The 19,183-nt window shown below is 41.3% G+C and overlaps 1 protein-coding gene across 1 annotated transcript in view; it reads right to left on the reverse strand.

The window, feature by feature from the left end:
- LOC121317140 (protein enabled homolog) overlaps nucleotides 1–19,183 on the reverse strand; it is a 178,382-nt gene that overhangs the window by 87,326 nt on the left and 71,873 nt on the right. The window contains 1 exon segment of the mRNA XM_041252777.1: nucleotides 5,995–6,172. Coding sequence (XP_041108711.1) covers nucleotides 5,995–6,172 — 178 coding nt within the window.

Here is a 19,183-nt window from a genome sequence, read left to right on the forward strand (position 1 = left end):
ACCAGGGTTCTGCAGATCTACGACATTCAGTCTGTAGAACCTAGTAAAAGTATGGGGGGGAAGCCAACACCACTGCACTGCATATGTCCTGGACAGATGCACCCGAGAACAAAGCCCATGAAGTCGTCTGACCCCTAGTGGAATGGCCAGTGAGCCTCTCTGGTAGAGCTATATTGGCCTGTTCATAAGCAGTCTTAACTGTGCCTGTCAACCATTTGGACAGACACTGCTTAGATAGAGCCTGTCCCTGGGACTTAGCTCCGTAACAGAGAAAGAATTGTTCTGACTGCCTCCAGCTTTTAGTCCTGTCAACATAATATGCCAATGCCTGCAGTGGGAAGAGCGTATGGAGCTGCCACTCCCTGTCAGATTGTAAAGGAAGGAGATTGAAAGTCTCCAATTCCACTGACTGGTTAATATGAAAAGTGGAGATGGTCTTCAGCAAAAAAGCAGGGTTAGTACGAAGGGTAATCTTAGACAGGCTTTCAATACTGATAATAGTTAGCGGAGGTGATTGCAAGCAAGAAGCGGCCTTGGAAGACAAAAATGCCTTCTCAAAACTGAGGTTTCATCAGTACATTAAGCACTACATTCAACCTCTAACGAAGAACTATATCCTTCACTGGTGGCCTAAGCCGCCAGTTCCTTTCAAAAATTTCCCTGCCAGGAAATGAGCTCCAGGGCAGACTGAATCTATTTTTAAATAAATCTATTTGGCACACCAAGATCACTGCCAAATAGACCTTTAAAGTAGAGGGGGATTTCCCCTCATTAAAAAGGTCCTGTAAAAATTGCAGTATAACTGCGATGGGGCATGTCGTGGGTTTGAAACCACAAGAGAAGCACCACTCCTGGAATATGCCCCACTTATAGCCATATTGGGAACAGGTAGAGGCTGCCCTAGCATTTTGTAGGGTGTCAGTCACTCCTTTCAATAGCCCCAGACAGCTTAAATGCAGTCATTCAGGGGCCAGACCCAGAGCATTAGACTTGATGGGTTGGGATGACACAAAGTTCCCTTTGCCTGATTGAGCAGGTCACGGTGCATCAGGTCTTCCCACAGCTGGCTGCTCAGGAGCTGCATCAGGGAGGAGAACCATATTCTTCTGGGACAGTAAGGGGCTGTTAGGAGCACCCTGGCCTGTTACCCGGTCCAGCCACTGACTTATTGTGTGACCCCGAGCAAGTCACTTAACCTCCTTGTGCTCCGTCTTTCGGGTGAGACGTTCTTGTAAGTTTGTGATGGTGGTCCATTGTGAAAGGCGCTATATAAAAATAAAGATTACTATTATTATTATTATTATTATTATTAAGATGATGATATTTTTGGGGAGGCAATGCCTCCCTTGCCTCCTCTAAGGAGCCTCTAGTGTAAAGGACCCTAAATCACTAAAGGTCACGTCAGGGGTTGATTCAAACCTCAAACAGAATATGTTGATCAGGAATCTTTAAGGAAGATTCCATAATTTAAAATGAGTTTTAATTTGTTCCCTTCTGAAAACAGCTCACAATCCCACACCAAAAACACCAATTTATCACCATTACTATTTGAAAATACAATCCAGCATTCCACATTAGCCCACAAATTCCTTTATGCTCAACATAATGTTTCTATCCAACAATGAGCTATGCCATGAATTAACTCATTTAACACCACATGAGATGTTTTCAAGTTCACTGTGACTCTTGAAACCTTGCTGAATTCTGGAGAGAGACTTGCTCTTGCAAACATAGTTAAATTAGTATATTTGTAGATGCCTCAAAGGTAATGTACCTGTGTTCATTTGAGATCATTTTATAAAAGCTAGATACTGTATCTGCATTTCAAAAATTCTAACGAAAGTTGTAACTGACTAAAAGTAATTTTAGCCAGAGACAAAGAAAACAAGACAGTGACTTTTCTTTTGACTACAGACATACAATTAGATCCACCAGTATCATAAAGTTACCATGATGACCAACATGCAATATATGCTGTATGTACGACAGATGCCTCTATAAAATGTCCAATTTTACACTAATAATAATTTGGGTTATAGAATGTATTTAGCAAGTTTGTCACAATAAGTAGTTCTTTAGCAACACAAATAAGTGTGACACAAAGACAACCTTCATTATCAGTATTCATAGATATTATACCTTCAATAACTTAAGCTAAAGAATGTATAGACCGTGTATAGAGGCTGTCCGTCAAACAGCTTATTTATTTTGATTAAACTTGCAAAAGAGATTACCTTTAGCACAAGTTATTAATAGGATCTGGGATATAGAGGTTGTCTAACAGTTTCTATAGATCTATACGTACAGTGGGGCTTGAATTTATCAGTATATATTCTTTACGAGTGCCCAAATACCTTACTAAAATCACTCAGGCTTTAAATTGACATTAATTTTGAACTGACTTGGGTTCTTCGAGAAACATCACAAAACCTGTTCATTTTGCAACATGTTTGCAAGCCGCCTACTCAAGATTATAATTGGAGAACAGGGATGATTCTGCAAGCATTGTTTACCTCCAACCACTAAGTTATGGCAGTACTGCACAATTAACAGGTTTCATGATGTTTCTATTTAAAATCCAATGCGTTTCTCTGTATGGTGAAAGAAGCAAGCCTTAGGTATTTGCAAAATAGTGATGCCTACACAGATTTACAGCCTCTGCCACTATATCCCTGTCACAAGGGACATGAACAATGGATAACTGGAGTACTCAGGATATTAAGATAGTTTAAGGTTCGCTGATTTTTATTAAAAGTTCCTGTTTAGACTTACCGGGCACTAAGTCTGTGAACTTGTATACCCACTCAATGTTAAATGCATGAGCAGAGATCTCCATGGCAACTTCACATAGGATGTAAAGTTAACACAGATGTGCATATAAAATTTTCCCTGAGTTTACAAATGATTGCAACAACCTCCACTTTATGGTTAACACATGTCCTTAATTGGTCACTAACAAAACAAATGACACAGTTGTTTTCCTTCTGATTAGCTACAGTCTGACGCCCTATACAGATAGCATGCACGAGTACACAGTATTCGATAAGTTATCTGTACATACAGGAGTACACAGTATTCGATAAGTTATCTTGTACATAGCGGACTATTTTTTTCTAATGGGTTTAAAAGTTAGTCTGACTTTGACTATTTCTATACCATCATGCTTAAATCTATTAGAAGCTTGAGAAGTTCTCAATACAAGTTCTGGTGCACATACAAATATGTCAGCTCAATAAATATGGATATATTTGATTCAGGTTACATGGATTTATTTAAAATCAGCATTTACCATTAGCACACAGTAGGTAAAACTGCAATTATGGCTGTTGAGATACTCTTTTTAATCTTAGCAAGTGCATGGGAGTAGGCTTCACTGGAAAGTTTTTGTTGTTTTTAAATTTAGCACTACTGAGAATGTAACAGTTAATACAGCAAGGAACTAATAGCATACAGTGGCTTGCGAAAGTATTGACCCCCCTTGGCATTTTTCCTATTTTGTTGCCTTACAACCTGGATGTAATGGATTTTTATTTGGATTTCATGTAATGGACATACACAAAATAGTCCAAATTGGTGAAGTGAAATGAAAAAAATTACTTGTTTCAAAAAATTCTAAAAAATAAATAACGGAAAAGTGGTGCGTGCATATGTATTCACCCCCTTTGCTACTAAGCCTCTAAATAAGATCTGGTGGAACCAATTACCTTCAGAAGTCACATAATTAGTTAAATAAAGTCCACCTGTGTGCAATCTAAGTGTCACATGATCTGTCACATTATCTCAGTATATATACACCTGTTCTGAAAGGCCCCAGAGTCTGCAACACAACTAAGCAAGGGGCACCACCAAGCAAGCGGCACCATGAAGACCAAGGAGCTCTCCAAACAGGTCAGGGACAAAGTTGTGGAGAAGTACAGATCAGGGTTGGGTTATAAAAAAATATCCCAAACTTTGAACATCCCACGGAGCACCATTAAAGCCATTATTAAAAAATGGAAAGAATATGGCACCACAACAAACCTGGCAAGAGAGGGCCGCCCACCAAAACTCACGGACCAGGCAAGGAGGGCATTAATCAGAGAGGCAACAAAGAGACCAAAGATAACCCTGAAGGAGCTGCAAAGCTCCACAGCGGAGATTGGAGTATCTGTCCATAGGAACACTTTAAGCCATACACTCCACAGAGCTGGGCTTTACGGAAGAGTGGCCAGAAAAAAGCCATTACTTAAGAAAAAAATAAGCAAACACGTTTGGTGTTCGCCAAAGGGCATGTGGGAGACTCCCCAAACATACGGAAGGTGGTACTCTGGTCAGATGAGACTAAAATTGAGTTTTTTGGCCATTAAGGAAAACACAACGTCTGGTGAAAACCCAACACCTCTCAGCACCCCGAGAACACCATCCCCACAGTGAAGCATGCTTGGGGATGTTTTTCATCGGCAGGGACTGGGAAACTAGTCGGAATTGAAGGAATGATGGATGGCGCTATATACAGGGAAATTCTTGAGGGAAATCTGTTTCAGTCTTCCAGAGATTTGAGACTGGGACGGAGGTTCACCTTCCAGCAGGACAATAACCCTAAGCATACTGCTAAAGCAACACTCGAGTGGATTAAGGGGAAACATTTAAATGTCTTGGAATGGCCTAGTCAAAGCCCAGACCTCAATCCAATTGAGAATCTGTGGTATGACTTAAAGATGGGCAAAAATCCCAGTGGCTAGATGTGCCAAGCTTATAGATACATACCCGAAGAGACTTGCAGCTGTAATTGCTACAAAAGGTGGCTCTACAAAGTATTGACTTTGGGGGGGGGGGGGGGGGGGGGGGGGGGGTGGGGGGTGGGGGGGGGGGGTGAATACTTATGCACGCTCAAGTCTTCTGTTTTTTTTGTCTTATTTCTTGTTTGTTTCACAATAAAAAATATTTTGCATCTTCAAAGTGGTAGGCATGTTGTGTAAATCAAATGATACAAACCTCCAAAAAATCCATTTTAATTCCAGGTTGTAAGGCAACAAAATAGGAAAAGTGCCAAGGGGGGTCAATACTTTCGCAAACCACTGTATATATATGGTTTCATATCTTTTATGCTTCAACATTTTGAACTAAACAATTTAAAAGGGAAGTGAAACAATGTAGTACACACATTTTAAAACCAGCTTTAACACTCTTCAACTATTAAAACCATTTATATTTCAATTACTTCAATCCGTTTATTGTACATAATCTCTACAATAGTCTTAACTGGTACAATAAATATAAAGTCAATGTATTAGAAATATGTAAAAAAGAATCCTAAACCAAGTTCTGTTTTTTTTTTTTTTTTTTCACAAAAATATCAAATGGTTACCTTGATTCATCTATCTATGGTTGCCTTCATACTTCATCATTGCATTTCAAATCTAATTTGCAATTAAATGTCTAGGAAGAGACGTTATGCCTGAACATTTTAAAATAAAATAAACAAAATAAAAATGACTATGCTTTCTAACAAAGCCCCATCTGTTTTCAATAAACAATTTTCATGATATGCTAAAATTGTAATCTGGCAAGAACACCATGCTCAAACAGTTTCAGACTTACCCCTCCAAGGCCACACAGTGCCTGACAACTGGGTTGCAAGAACATTTTAACTCAATTTTGTTTTGCTGGTGAGCAAAAGTAACCATGTTGTTAACCACTTGTAACCTGTGCTTGGAAGGTACAACGATACGGTTTCAACAATGCTACTTAATTCTTTTGATGCACTTGCTGAAACACTATGCATGTTTAAACATTAGTTGGAATACCAACAGATGCTGTACTGGGTTATAATAAAGTTTTTCAATAGAAAGTCTGAATTAGTTGCATCCTGCTGTGGTACAAATGTCTCAACTGCTGCTCTTTCCTGCTCATTAACCCTAGCATAAAACATGTAGATGAAAAGAAATGCTGGAAAATGTGGTTACAAATTTACAAAGCAAGGCATTAAAACTCTGGATTAAAAAAAACACATACCTGTATCTTGAGAGTTTAAGACTTCTAATGCATGCATCATGGCACTAGCAAAGACATTGGCATCCTCCTTGCTTCCGAAGTTCAGACCGTATACCTGTCTGGCATCACGCCACTGGTGGAAGGTCTGTGTGGCCTGGTTGTATTTTAGCCCCTTAGGAATGGCACAGTTTATAACCACCTGAAAGGAAAGTGTACATTGTGAGGCCACTCAGCCACTCTCTGAGCAGTGTTCTATCAGAACTGAAAACCCTACTCTCCTAAACCTGTTAACTCTCCTAAAGTCATTTGTAAGGCTGGAATTACTTTTGTCACATTATCTGGCTTCTCCCGCTTTCATAAAACAAAATCCATAAACACAGCTAAAAAAAGCCTGCCAATAATGTCAAACACTGTACTGCAGTCCTATGAAATGAGAACACGAAACATGTGTTAAAAATGAATTGCTATCATGTCATTAATATAATAAAAAAAAATAATCAAGTCACTACTGTGAATGATCAATATCCCTGTATGACTCATATACTGTGCGTTTATTTGTTGTTTATGTAGGTTAACGTAGACTATTTTATTGTTCTGTACACAATTTTTTTTTTTAAACAAATTACATACATTCTGGTTCAAATGAATTCTGATGTTAAACCCATTTTCCTCTCTTTCCATTTATAGCACAGAGATGATCATATACCTCTACAATCATATACTTCAGTCAGTAACCGTACAGCAGTTATGAAATTGTATCATTTTTTTTTTTTTTAAACAAACCTGTTTTATATGCAAGATAATCTTTTTTACTGTACGAAATACATGTATTGTAAAACGTCTTATGCATCGAGTTTATAGCACTCCATTTAGCGCAAAAATACCCTCCCTCTTCTCCACTGTTGTTCTGACATAATAATATGGCTGTGTTTTGGAAAGGCATGGAAAATGTGACATCAACATAAGAGCAGGAGGAAGAGATTCATACTGCACAAGTTTGAACATACATTTCCATTTGACTTGAATTTCTTAAAAAATGAATGTCTAAAATAAAGAACCTTTTTCTTTAATCATCTTTATTACCATGCGTATTTAATCAAATAATCACAATTATTCACGCATATGTGCGTGTTTGTGTGTGAATTCTCTTTTTGTTTAATAAAGGCTGAATCAGAAAAACAAAGCACATAAAAATTTAATAATCAATCATTCATTAATTGTGCAACGCAAATATAGTTTCTAAGTCACCGTTTCTGTCATAACCTTAAAATCCTTTCATTATATATACATATGTGCTTAATCAAGGGTTTGACACCACGTTGAGTGGAGAGGGACATATTTAATATATATATATTTTTTTTTAAATCTTCGCTACGGACACACAAAATGGAAGTAATATACAATTAGGTGCGTGTGAGACGTATCCACCGGCATGGGCACTGATAACTCTTGCCACGGACATGCGTGTCCGTATGCGGACAAGTTGCCGAGCCCTGACTTAAGCATTAACAGTAAAAGACAGTGTTCCGCATTTTCGGTTTTTATTTTAAAAAAAAATATTTAATTGAAACATCAGTACAAAAATCAGGGGAGAAAACAATATCAGTATACACACTTTACACGTGGAATATGATGATGCGTAGCAGTTCTGGTTTCTGATTAATAATGTCTCGAGCATATATGATGAAGCAGAATCTGTGCAAGTCAAGGCCACGTTTTCCCAAGTTAGCTGGTACCTGCAAACGTTTGGGCAAATCGCTGTGCTGATGGAAATAGTATCTACAGAAGGTATGAACATGACATCAGCACAAAACAAGCCAGGTCTATTTGCCTTGAAATCATAAAAAGAAAAGAACATTGACAAAACTGGGTGGTGCAAGCCATCGAGAGACGCGTCAAAAAATCACACTGGACATTTCCATCAATGCGTTCCATAAGGTTTACCAACTAAAGCATCACCATTTTCTGTCAAATATTTACTGCATATGGAGGAGACAGAGAGGGAGGACAGAGAAGGCTGCGGCCTGCAGACCTAGCAACCGCTGGCACAGCACCACCTGCACTGATTGTCTGAGATGAAAAAGGGACAGACAGGCTTGCAATGCGCTTTCCCTGTCGGTTGACAGGGAAGCGAGCATGGAGCAGGAATCCAGTCAGATCCCCAGGAAAAGCGTCACTTGCGTCGGCTGCAGGGAGCTCTTCTCCAGGTTGAGTGTGAGCCCCAGGAGGGTAAGATGCTCAGTCTCTAGAGCCGTGTGAGACACTGCTTGCTCCAGTGACTGGCCACAGATGAGCCAGTCATCCAAGTAATTGAGGACCCTGACTCCCTGTACACGTTGCCCCGAAAGGCAAAGCAGAGGTACTTTCTGTGACCATGAGATATCAGGACTTGGAAGTACGGGTCCCGGAGGTCCACGTTCACAACCAGTCGCCCAGGCCGGACGGAATGGAAAATGTGACATGATTTAGCATCTTGAACTTCCTCTCCTTCAGAAATACGTTCAGACCTCTGGAGATCCAAAATGGAATGGAATGATCGTTCCGCTTTGGTACCACAAAATACCTTGAGTAAAAACTCTCCCGTTGACATAGGGGTTCTACAAGGGGAACTGCACCTTTTGTAAGTAAAGCGTTCAATTCTTGCGTGAGGACAGAAGCCTATGCGGAGTCGGACACCAAAGTGTTTGAGCCCCTGGAAGGGAGGAGGTTCAACTCGAATCTGGAGTGAGTAGCCGAAGTGGACGGTTGCAAGCACCCACGCGTCGGTGGTGCATTGCCTCCATGCCAGGTGGTGGTGCTAGCTGAAAAGGTGCAGGGCCTAAGGCCGGAGTCCATCCGGGTTGCTGCTGCTTTTGCTGAGCCTGCTGGGCTGTGTTCGGCTGGCTCTGCCTCTGTTGAGGGTGCTGCTGGGGTCTCTGCTGTACACAGCCCGGCGCTGCGAAGGGTCGGTTGTAGGGGTACTGGAGCAGCCACCGGGACAGTGCGCACAATGGACTGTGGAGCAGCAGCTCTGGGTCTCCATCGCTGTTGCCCCTAGTGCTGGCTATGTGTGGGTCATGGAAACTGCTTTCACGACTGCAGCATCTCTTCCACGGCTGGCCCGAAGGTGTAGCCAGGGTAGATGGGCGCGTTGAGCAGGGACACTTTGTCCGCGTCCGGGATCCTGGCCTGGGAGAGCCAAAGCTGGCGTCGCGCAACCATAAGGGCTCCCAGGTTAAGTCCGATAGCTTGGCCACTGTGCAGAGCTATGTGGAGCTGCTGGTTATCCACCAGCCTCAGCTCGTTATTAATACGAGGAGAAGGCTGGGCAGACAGGTCCTGCAGCAGCTGTGATTGGTACAGTCAGCAGACCAGCGGTGTTTGCTAGTCTTGCCGCCAGTGCCCCTGTGCTGTATGCCCTTTTTAAGTGTGTCTCAGTGATCACACACTGTTTATTTAGGCAGGAGAAGTCACAGGACAGCGTTGAAACAGTCTGTGTCTGCACTAGGGCAGCCACCGCGGAATCAACGGGCGGAAAATACTGGAGCTCCAGCTTCTCTGCGCCCTGGTAGGCGCCGATGCTGGGCTGCCCCACAAAGACTGCAACTCAGCTAAGACTGCGGGAGAGCAGGGACCAGTGCTGGAGCTGAGGGAGTCTCCAGTACCCCAAAACCCAGGCGTGGGTGAAGGAGGAGCTGTCAAATTGACAAGATGCACCAACGATGACTGCTGACTTGCAACCGTGCTTGCTAGCTGCGTCATTTGTGCCCGTAAGGCTGACGCATCTGCATTGGGCAAGTGCATGCGCTTCGTCGCTTTCTTGGTCTTGTGCTCTGGAGAGCGAGACACAGACCAAGCACTGTGGCTCACAGACTGCTCTTGCAAGAGGCTCCTCGAGAGTGTCAGTAAAGGCCGTGGAGAGCCAGAGGAGGTGGAGTGACCTTCAGCACGGTCTGCCCTCTTAGCTCTAGACCTCTTTTGAAAACTGGTGTACACAGCACAAAAGGTGGGATCTAACAGGGCTCGCCGGAACGACATTGTACAGATCGATGCTATGCACCTGTACCAAGCACAGGGTAAGACACTGGTGCAATGCACAGGAGTGCTAGGTACCGAGGGGAACCAGGCATGGGCACGGACCATCGAGCATGGGGCACAGAGCACAGGGAACCAAGCCTGCTATGTACAGCAGTGCAATGCACTGGTGTTGTCATCGGCAGAAAAGTGTCATTTCTGTAGCTTGTGCACATGCGAATCCATCTGCGCATGCCTACATGTATGTTAGTATGTTACATTATAATGCACTACGTGTTTCACAGTATATTGTGGGCAAAAATTAAGAGACCACTGCAAAATTATCAGTTTCTCTGGTTTTACTATTTATAGGTATGTGTTTGGGTAAAATGAACATTTTTGTTTTATTCTATAAACTACTGACAACATTTCTCCCAAATTCCAAATAAAAATATTGTCATTTAGAGCATTTATTTGCAGAAAATGACAACTGGTCAAAATAACAAAAAAGATGCAGTGTTGTCAGACCTCGAATAATGCAAAGAAAATAAGTTCATATTCATTTTTAAACAACACAATACTAATGTTTTAACTTAGGAAGAGTTCAGAAATCAGTATTTGGTGGAATAACCCTGATTTTCAAGCACAGCTTTCATGCGTCTTGGCATGAGCTCCACCAGTCTTTCACATTGATGTTGGGTGACTTTATGCCACGCCTGGCGCAAAAATTCATGCAGCTCGGCTTTGTTTGATGGCTTGTGACCATCCATCTTCCTCTTGATCACATTCCAGAGGTTTTCAATGGGGTTCAGGTCTGGAGATTGGGCTGGCCATGACAGGGTCTTGATCTGGTGGTCCTCCATCCACACCTTGATTGACCTGACTGTGTGGCATGGAGCATTGTCATGCTGGAAAAACCAATCCTCAGAGTTGGGGAACATTGTCAGAGCAGAAGGAAGCGAGTTTTCTTCCAGGACAACCTTGTACTTGGCTTGATTCACGCGTCCTTCACAAAGACAAATCTGCCCGATTCCAGCTTTGCTGAAGCACCCCCAGATGAGTCCAATTTTCAGCTTTGCCCAACACCTGGTCATCTAATGGTTAGACGGAGACGTAGAGAAGCCTACAAGCCACAGTGTCTCGCACCCACTGTGAAATGTGGTGGAGGATCGGTGATGATGTGGGGGTGCTTCAGCAAGGCTGGAATCGGGCAGCTTTGGCATGAATCAAGCCAAGTACAAGGTTGTCCTGGAAGAAAACTTGCTTCCTTCTGCTCTGACAATGTTCCCCAACTCTGAGGATTGGTTTTTCCAGCAGGACAATGCTCCATGCCACACAGCCAGGTCAATCAAGGTGTGGATGGAGGACCACCAGATCAAGACCCTGTCATGGCCAGCCCAATCTCCAGACCTGAACCCCATTGAAAACCTCTGGAATGTGATCAAGAGGAAGATGGATGGTCACAAGCCATCAAACAAAGCCGAGCTGCTTGAATTTTTGCGCCAGGAGTGGCATAAAGTCACCCAACATCAATGTGAAAGACTGGTGGAGAGCATGCCAAGACGCATGAAAGCTGTGCTTGAAAATCAGGGTTATTCCACCAAATACTGATTTCTGAACTCTTCCTAAGTTAAAACATTAGTATTGTGTTGTTTAAAAATGAATATGAACTTATTTTCTTTGCATTATTCGAGGTCTGACAACACTGCATCTTTTTTGTTATTTTGACCAGTTGTCATTTTCTGCAAATAAATGCTCTAAATGACAATATTTTTATTTGGAATTTGGGAGAAATGTTGTCAGTAGTTTATAGAATAAAACAAAAATGTTCATTTTACCCAAACACATACCTATAAATAGTAAAACCAGAGAAACTGATAATTTTGCAGTGGTCTCTTAATTTTTTCCAGAGCTGTATATATGTGTGTAAAAAAATATATATATTATATTATATAATATATATATTATTTATTTGCAAATATATATATATATGTGTCACACACACATACATACATACATACACACACACACACACACACACACACACAGTACTGTGCAAAAGTTTTAGGCAGGTGTGAAAAAATGCTGTCAAGTAAAAATGCTTTCAAAAATAGACATGTTAATAGATTATATTGATCAATTAACTAAATGCAAAGTGAGAGAACAGAAGAAAAATCTACATCAAATCCATATTTGGTGTGACCACCCTTTGCCTTCAAAACAGCATCAATTCTTCTAGGTACACTTGCACAAAGTCAGGGATTTTGTAGGCATATAGTCAGGTGTATGATTAAACAATTATACCAAACAGGTGCTAATGATCATCAATTGTAGGTTGATATGTAGGTTGAAACACAATCATTAACTGAAACAGAAACAGCTGTGTAGGAGGAATGAAACTGGGTGAGGAACAGCCAAACTCAGCTAACAAGGTGAGGTTGCTGAAGACAGTTTACTGTCAAAAGTCATACACCATGGCAAGACAGAGCACAGCAACAAGACACAAGGTAGTTATACTGCATCAGCAAGGTCTCTCCCAGGCAGAAATTTCAAGGCAGACAGGGGTTTCCAGATGTGCTGTCCAAGCTCTTTTGAAGAAGCACAAAGAAATGGGCAACGTTGAGGACCGTAGACGCAGTGGTCGGCCAAGGAAACTTACTGCAGCAGATGAAAGACACATCATGCTTACTTCCCTTCGCAATCGGAAGATGTCCAGCAATGCCATCAGCTCAGAATTGGCAGAAAACAGTGGGACCCTGGTACGCCCATCTACTGTCCGGACAAGTCTGGTCATAGGTGGCCTTCATGGAAGACTTGCGGCCAAAAAGCCATCCTTCCGACATGGAAACAAGGCCAAGCGACTCAACTATGCACGAAAACACAGGAACTGGGGTGCAAAAAAATGGCAGCAGGTGCTCTGGATTGATGAGTCAAAATTTGATATATTTGGCTGTAGCAGCAGGCAGTTTGTTCGCCAAAGGGCTGGAGAGCGGTACACGAATGAGTGTCTGCAGGCAACAGTGAAGCATGGTGGAGGTTCCTTGCAAGTTTGGGGCTGCATTTCTGCAAATGGAGTTGGGGATTTGGTCAGAATTAATGGTCTCCTCAATGCTGAGAAGTACAGGCAGATACTTATCCATCATGCAATACCATCAGGGAGGCATCTGATTCCCCAAATTAATTTTGCAGCATGACAACGACCCCAAACATACAGCAAAAGTCATTAAGAACTATCTTCAGCGTAAAGAAGAACAAGGAGTCCTGGAAGTGATGGTATGGCCCCCACAGAGCCCTGATCTCAACATCATCGAGTCTGTCTGGGATTACATGAAGAGAGAGAAGCAACTGAGGCTGCCTAAATCCACAGAAGAACTGTGGTTAGTTCTCCAAGATGTTTGGGCCAACCTACCTGCCGAGTTCCTTCAAAAACTGTGTGCAAGTGTACCTAGAAGAATTGATGCTGTTTTGAAGGCAAAGGGTGGTCACACCAAATATTGATTTGATGTAGATTTTTCTTCTGTTCACTCACTTTGCATTTTGTTAATTGATAAATATAATCTATTAACATGTCTATTTTTGAAAGCATTCTTACTTTACAGCATTTTTTCACACCTGCCTAAAACTTTTGCACAGTACTGTGTGTGTGTGTGTGTATATGTATATATATATATATATATATATATATATATATATATATATATAATATATAAAAAATATGTATATAGATCCACTAGCTAGACATGCTCGCACCACTGCCTTTTCCTTTAAGCAACTGACACAGACTCAACACGTTTGCAGGTAAGGGTGTTTTATTTACAATATTTACATCACAGATCAGTTTCTCTCAAAGCTCTCGCCCTGTACGGGCCACTGACTAACTCACTTCTTTAATCCCTAACTATGCTATTTCAAGTCCTGGAGATCGAAGCAGAGTTCCAGGGTTCTCCAATGAAGTGAGTTAGTCCGCGGGTAGGACAAGACAACTCTCTTTTCCATATAGTGGTCTCCAGTTACAGGTAAATTACAGGATGGTCTCCCTCTGCTGGAAGAGTACTGAACAGGCTCCATCTGCTGGAAGTGATCTGTAACACAGGCAAGTATAGAACAGGCTCCCTCTGCTGGAAGTGATCTGTAACACAGGTAAGTATTAGGACAGGCTCCCTCTGCTGGAAGGGACCTGTAAGACAGGTAAGTATCAGGATAGGCTCCCTCTGTTTGAATTGTCCTGGGAAAACTGGTGTATGCAGCATATATCTGCTTTGTAGACCAACTCCAGGACTGTAGTGACAATGTCCTGAACGTTCCAAGAATGAACAAAGATAGCACAAGTTATATCCAGGCTGTGGAGATGGAACTCCGGCAGGCAACTCCCGACTGTCCGAAGATGGACTTGTATTCTTTCAAGCTTCCACGTCGTGTGTCTGTATAACAATGCCTGTACATCCAGTCTCCAGTCTATTCTTTCGGGTTATTATTTAAAGTCATTTCAAAACAAAAGTAACAAATACCGCTCCGGGTTATAAACACAAACTCACACTGCTGTGATGGCAGCGTAATCCAGCACAACGTTGACCACTGCGAGCTTTACTTCAAACCGATACGGAGTACTGCTCCTCCAATAGTATTCCGTTACAAAGAAAATAAATACACTTCCGCCATAAAACAAAAGACTACCTCACCAAGAGGGAAAATTACGTTTTTCATAAAACTTAATACTAACGGTATTTAACATAACCCAGTATAGCTTTACCTTATGATGTTTTATCACAAAACTGAAATTATCACACTACCTTCTTGTAGAAGCCAACAGCCCGTGTTTTCTCCCGAACAACCAACCTCCCTATAGCTCTTCCCTGCTTCCTCTTAAACCCAGAAACCTGCCTGATTAACTGGCAGCAGGTTACGTAATTTCTTCCAAAGCGCCGCTATTCCTTAAAGGCGCAACTACTCTTTCGTTACAATTTTTATATATTATATATACACACACACACACACACACACAGTGCCTTGCAAAGGTATTCAGACCCCTGACCAATTCTCTCATATTACTGAATTACAAACGGTACATTGAAATTTGTTCCGTTCTAAATTTCTTTTTAAAACACTGAAACTCAAAATCAGTTATTGGTTTTATGTTGGGAAATATTTTTAAGAAAAATAAAAAAAAACTGAAATATCTTGCTTGCATAAGTATTCAACCCCCACACATTAATATTTGGTAGAGCCACCTTTTGCTGCAATAACAGCTTTAAGTCTTTTGGGGTAAGTATGTACCAGCTTTGCACACAGTGTCGGAGTGATTTGGGCCCATTCTTCTTGGCAGATTTGCTTCAGGTTGTTCAAATTGGTTGGACGACGCTTGTGGACCGCAATTTTCAAATAGTGCCACAGATTCTCAATGGGATTGAGATCACGACTTTGACTGGGCCACTGTAGGACATTCACCTTTTTGTTCTTGAGTCACTCCAATGTTGCTTTGGCCTTGTGCTTGGGATCATTGTCCTGCTGAAAGGTGAATTTTTTCCCAAGCTTCAGTTTTTAAGCAGACTGAAGCAGATTCTCTTGCAGTATTTTCCTGTATTTTGCTCCATCCATTCTTCCTTCAATTGTAACACGTTGCCCAGTCCCTGCTGATAAGCATCCCCACAGCATGATGCTGCCACCACCATACTTCACTGTAGGGATGGTGTGTCTTGAGGCATGGGCAGTGTTAGGTTTGTGCCACACATAGCGCTTTGAGTTTTGGCCAAAAACCTCTGTCTTGGTCTCATCTGACCACAAAACCTTTTCCCACATCGCAGCTGGGTCACTCTCATGCTTTCTGGCAAACTCCAGACATGCTTTCAGATCGTACTTTTTGAGTAACTGCTTCTTTTTTGCCACCCTCCCACACAGGCAAGTGTTATGCAGAGCTCTTGATATGGTTGACTGGTGCACCATTACTCCACTCCCAGCCACAGAACTCTGTAGCTCCTTCAAAGTGATTGTTGGCCTCTCTGTGGCTTCTCTCACAAGTCTCCATGTTTGAGTGCTGAGTTTTGAGGGATGGCCTTTTCTTGGCAGTGCCTGGGTGGTGTGATGCAGCTTCCACTTCCTGATTATTGATCTAACTGTGCTCACTGGGATATCCAAACACTTGGATATTATTTTGTACCCTTTCCCTAATATATGCATTTGTATTACTTTATCTCCAACTTCTGTAGAATGCTCTTTGGTCTTAATTTTCTTTCAGATTCACAGCCTTACCAATGATCCTTCAACAGTGGGGTTTTTACCCAGAAAATGTGACAGCAACTTTAATGGTTCACAGGTGGAGGCCAATGGTAAGGTTATTGTGTCCTCGTTAGGGCAATTTCTTTCATAGGTGCAAACTGGGAGCTTCCACAGCACAGGTGTTGAATACTTATGCAAGCAAGATATTTCAGTTTTTTATTTTTCTTAAAAATATTTCCCAACATAAAACTAATGTCACCTTACAATAACTGATTCTGAGTTTCAGTGTTTAAAAATAAAATATCAAACGAGAATGAAATTTCAATGTAGCATTTGTAATTCGGTAATATGAGAGAATTGGTCAGGGGTCTGAATACTTTTGCAAGACACTGTGTGTGTGTGTGTGTGTGTGTGTGTGTGTGTGTGTGTGTATATATATATATATATATATAAAATACCAGGCAGGCAGTCATTCACAATGTTGTGAAGTGCTTTACATGTCTTTCAAGGGAGTCTAGGATTGAATAAAATGATGACAGGATAACCATTTATCATTGCTTCATATTTTACATGGTTTTACATAATGAATGTTTACATCTTTTTAGTATGTATTAGTTTTTATTCTTGTTTTGTTTACAGATCAGTCTCTGTGACAAGTATCAACATACACAAAAAATACAAACGGTACACCCAGTTCTTAAGCCAATTCCCATTGAAGGTCCTTGGTTTTTGCTGGGAATTGACTTAATTGGGCTATTTGTTAGGTCAAACAAGGGGAATAGGTTTGTTTTAACAGATTTCAAGATTTCATGGGTTAATGTGCTAAGCTGCCGAGCCAGACCTATGAGGTGTGGCACACTAAAACAACCTTAGTCGATTTGAAGACAGGAACAGTGTTTTTTTTTTTTGAAAGCCAATAAACCAACAACTCTGTTTGGCACAACGTGTGACTGCAGACCAGAAACCGAGACACCGAGACACACCTCCAATTTCTGGAGGACAAAATTCAAAATTGGACGATGCTGGAAACAGCCGTGTGATGTAGTGACTTTGGTATACAATTTATTTATATATAAAACTAGTCTCTAGGCGCACTGTTTAAGAACAACCAAATGTTAGTAACTGAGACGTACCATAATAGTTTGGCGATATCATGTAGAACTCTGCTTCCCTTGACAACAATTGACATCCACATAAAGTGTCAGAAAAATATAAAACAATCGTTTATTTAAGGGAAAAATGGGTATACAACTAATCTAATATAACAGAAAGGAAAGGCTATTGGTTAGAGATATGCGTAAATAGTAATATGCAGTTCACTGATTCCATAGTCAAACAATTACAATAACCATAACATCATTAGCATACATGGTTAATATACTAATAATGAATGTCTTATCACAGTGTCTACTTTGCATTAGTATTTTCAATAACCGTTTCTCATTGTAAATCGATCATGTCAATACGCACGAGAATTAATTCAGCTTCCCATTCAGCAAGGAATCCAACATTCCTGTACCTAATTTAGCAAATTAGTTTTAACGTGTTAATTTAATTTAGACGTGATACCAAACTAATAATATGCTAACAAACTCTGTTGATTATATATTCAAATGAACTCAAATGGGACAATGATGAAATTCTCTGTCTTCACGAGGCAACTCCTTTTGAGCTGCACATTTCAGACAAATGATACCTTCCTTACACACTCTAAACAGGAAGTTATATTCTATTCCTAGAACAGTTTCCACTTAACTTGATAGCATTTGCTTCAGTTACTGTCTCGAGTCATAAAGTATTTAATATTAGACATGTTGAATACTTATCGATTTCCATATACAGAAGTCAATCTGTGTCGAATACTGCAGCTTTCCAGATCTGCAGTTCCAATGTAGACGGCACTTTGCTGTACGCATTGTATTGCATGGGCTCGCAATACAAATAGTTATTTTTCAAATGAAGATCAGCTTGCTTATCTGCAAGGCTTGCAACATTCTCTTGTTGGCAGTTTTCCCACTGGGAATAGTTCTGTTGATCAGACATTTCAGTTCAGCTAATGCGTTGCAATTGAAAAAAGTTATATAGTATGCAAAAGTGTTCTTGTGGCAATTCTCCTGTACGGCTTTGCTTCAGTTCGATTTGTGCAGATACATAGAAACAATTAATGCAGAATCCTGTTTACTGGTCGAGTCTCTCGTAGGACAGGTCGGCAGGGACCTTCCTCAGAAGATGATTCTAGCCATTATTCCGAACATTGTTTCCTCCTTGCCTCCTGTGAATTCGAGCACGTGTGCTCCCATGTCTCTGCAACTTTCTCCACAGCAGCACACTGGAAACCTCAGCTCGCAGCAGAAGCTCACTCATACTTTGCAAGTCAAAGGGTTTCGTGATTCTCTCTTCAACCCTGTGATTGGTTAGTCTGGTTATTTTGGGCAGTGCCTGAGTCCACATGAAGTCTCTTTCATTGATTGTTCTCTTACCGACGCAGCTCCTTGTTCTCCATTGGTCCGCTATTTCGCCCCCTGGTCAGCTGGATTTACGACAAGGACTGTTTCTCATCTTAGTGTCAAGGTACTCAGAATTGTCTGGAAGTTGCCCTCAGCAAAATACTACTGGTGCCGAAATGACTCATTCAGTGATAGGTAGAGATAAAACACTTGTCCAGCAGTTAGCTTATTACTCTTTCTAAAAACATTCTTGGTCAGTGGGGGAGTTTGTAACCAGACCAAGAAAAGACAGAGAATGGTTTAAGATCCCCTCTGTATATTCCATTTCTGTTACTTTCATGCACAGAATGATATGATGACCTCCTCTCTGACGCTACAATGATTTAGACTAAAAAAAGAACTACCACTGCATCCAAAGGAAGGGGCAAGCCAGCTTCCAAGGAGAAAAAGCGGGGTACTTTGTTTTTGTCACCAAAGAGAAAGAGATTCTCACGAAAATGGAACAAGTGAAGACACTTCTGCTCAGGTTGGAGTGAGGAATCAAATGGCGAAGGTTG

The sequence above is a fragment of the Polyodon spathula genome, chromosome 6 (assembly GCF_017654505.1).
Source record: "Polyodon spathula isolate WHYD16114869_AA chromosome 6, ASM1765450v1, whole genome shotgun sequence".
Taxonomy (NCBI): Eukaryota; Metazoa; Chordata; class Actinopteri; order Acipenseriformes; family Polyodontidae; genus Polyodon; species Polyodon spathula.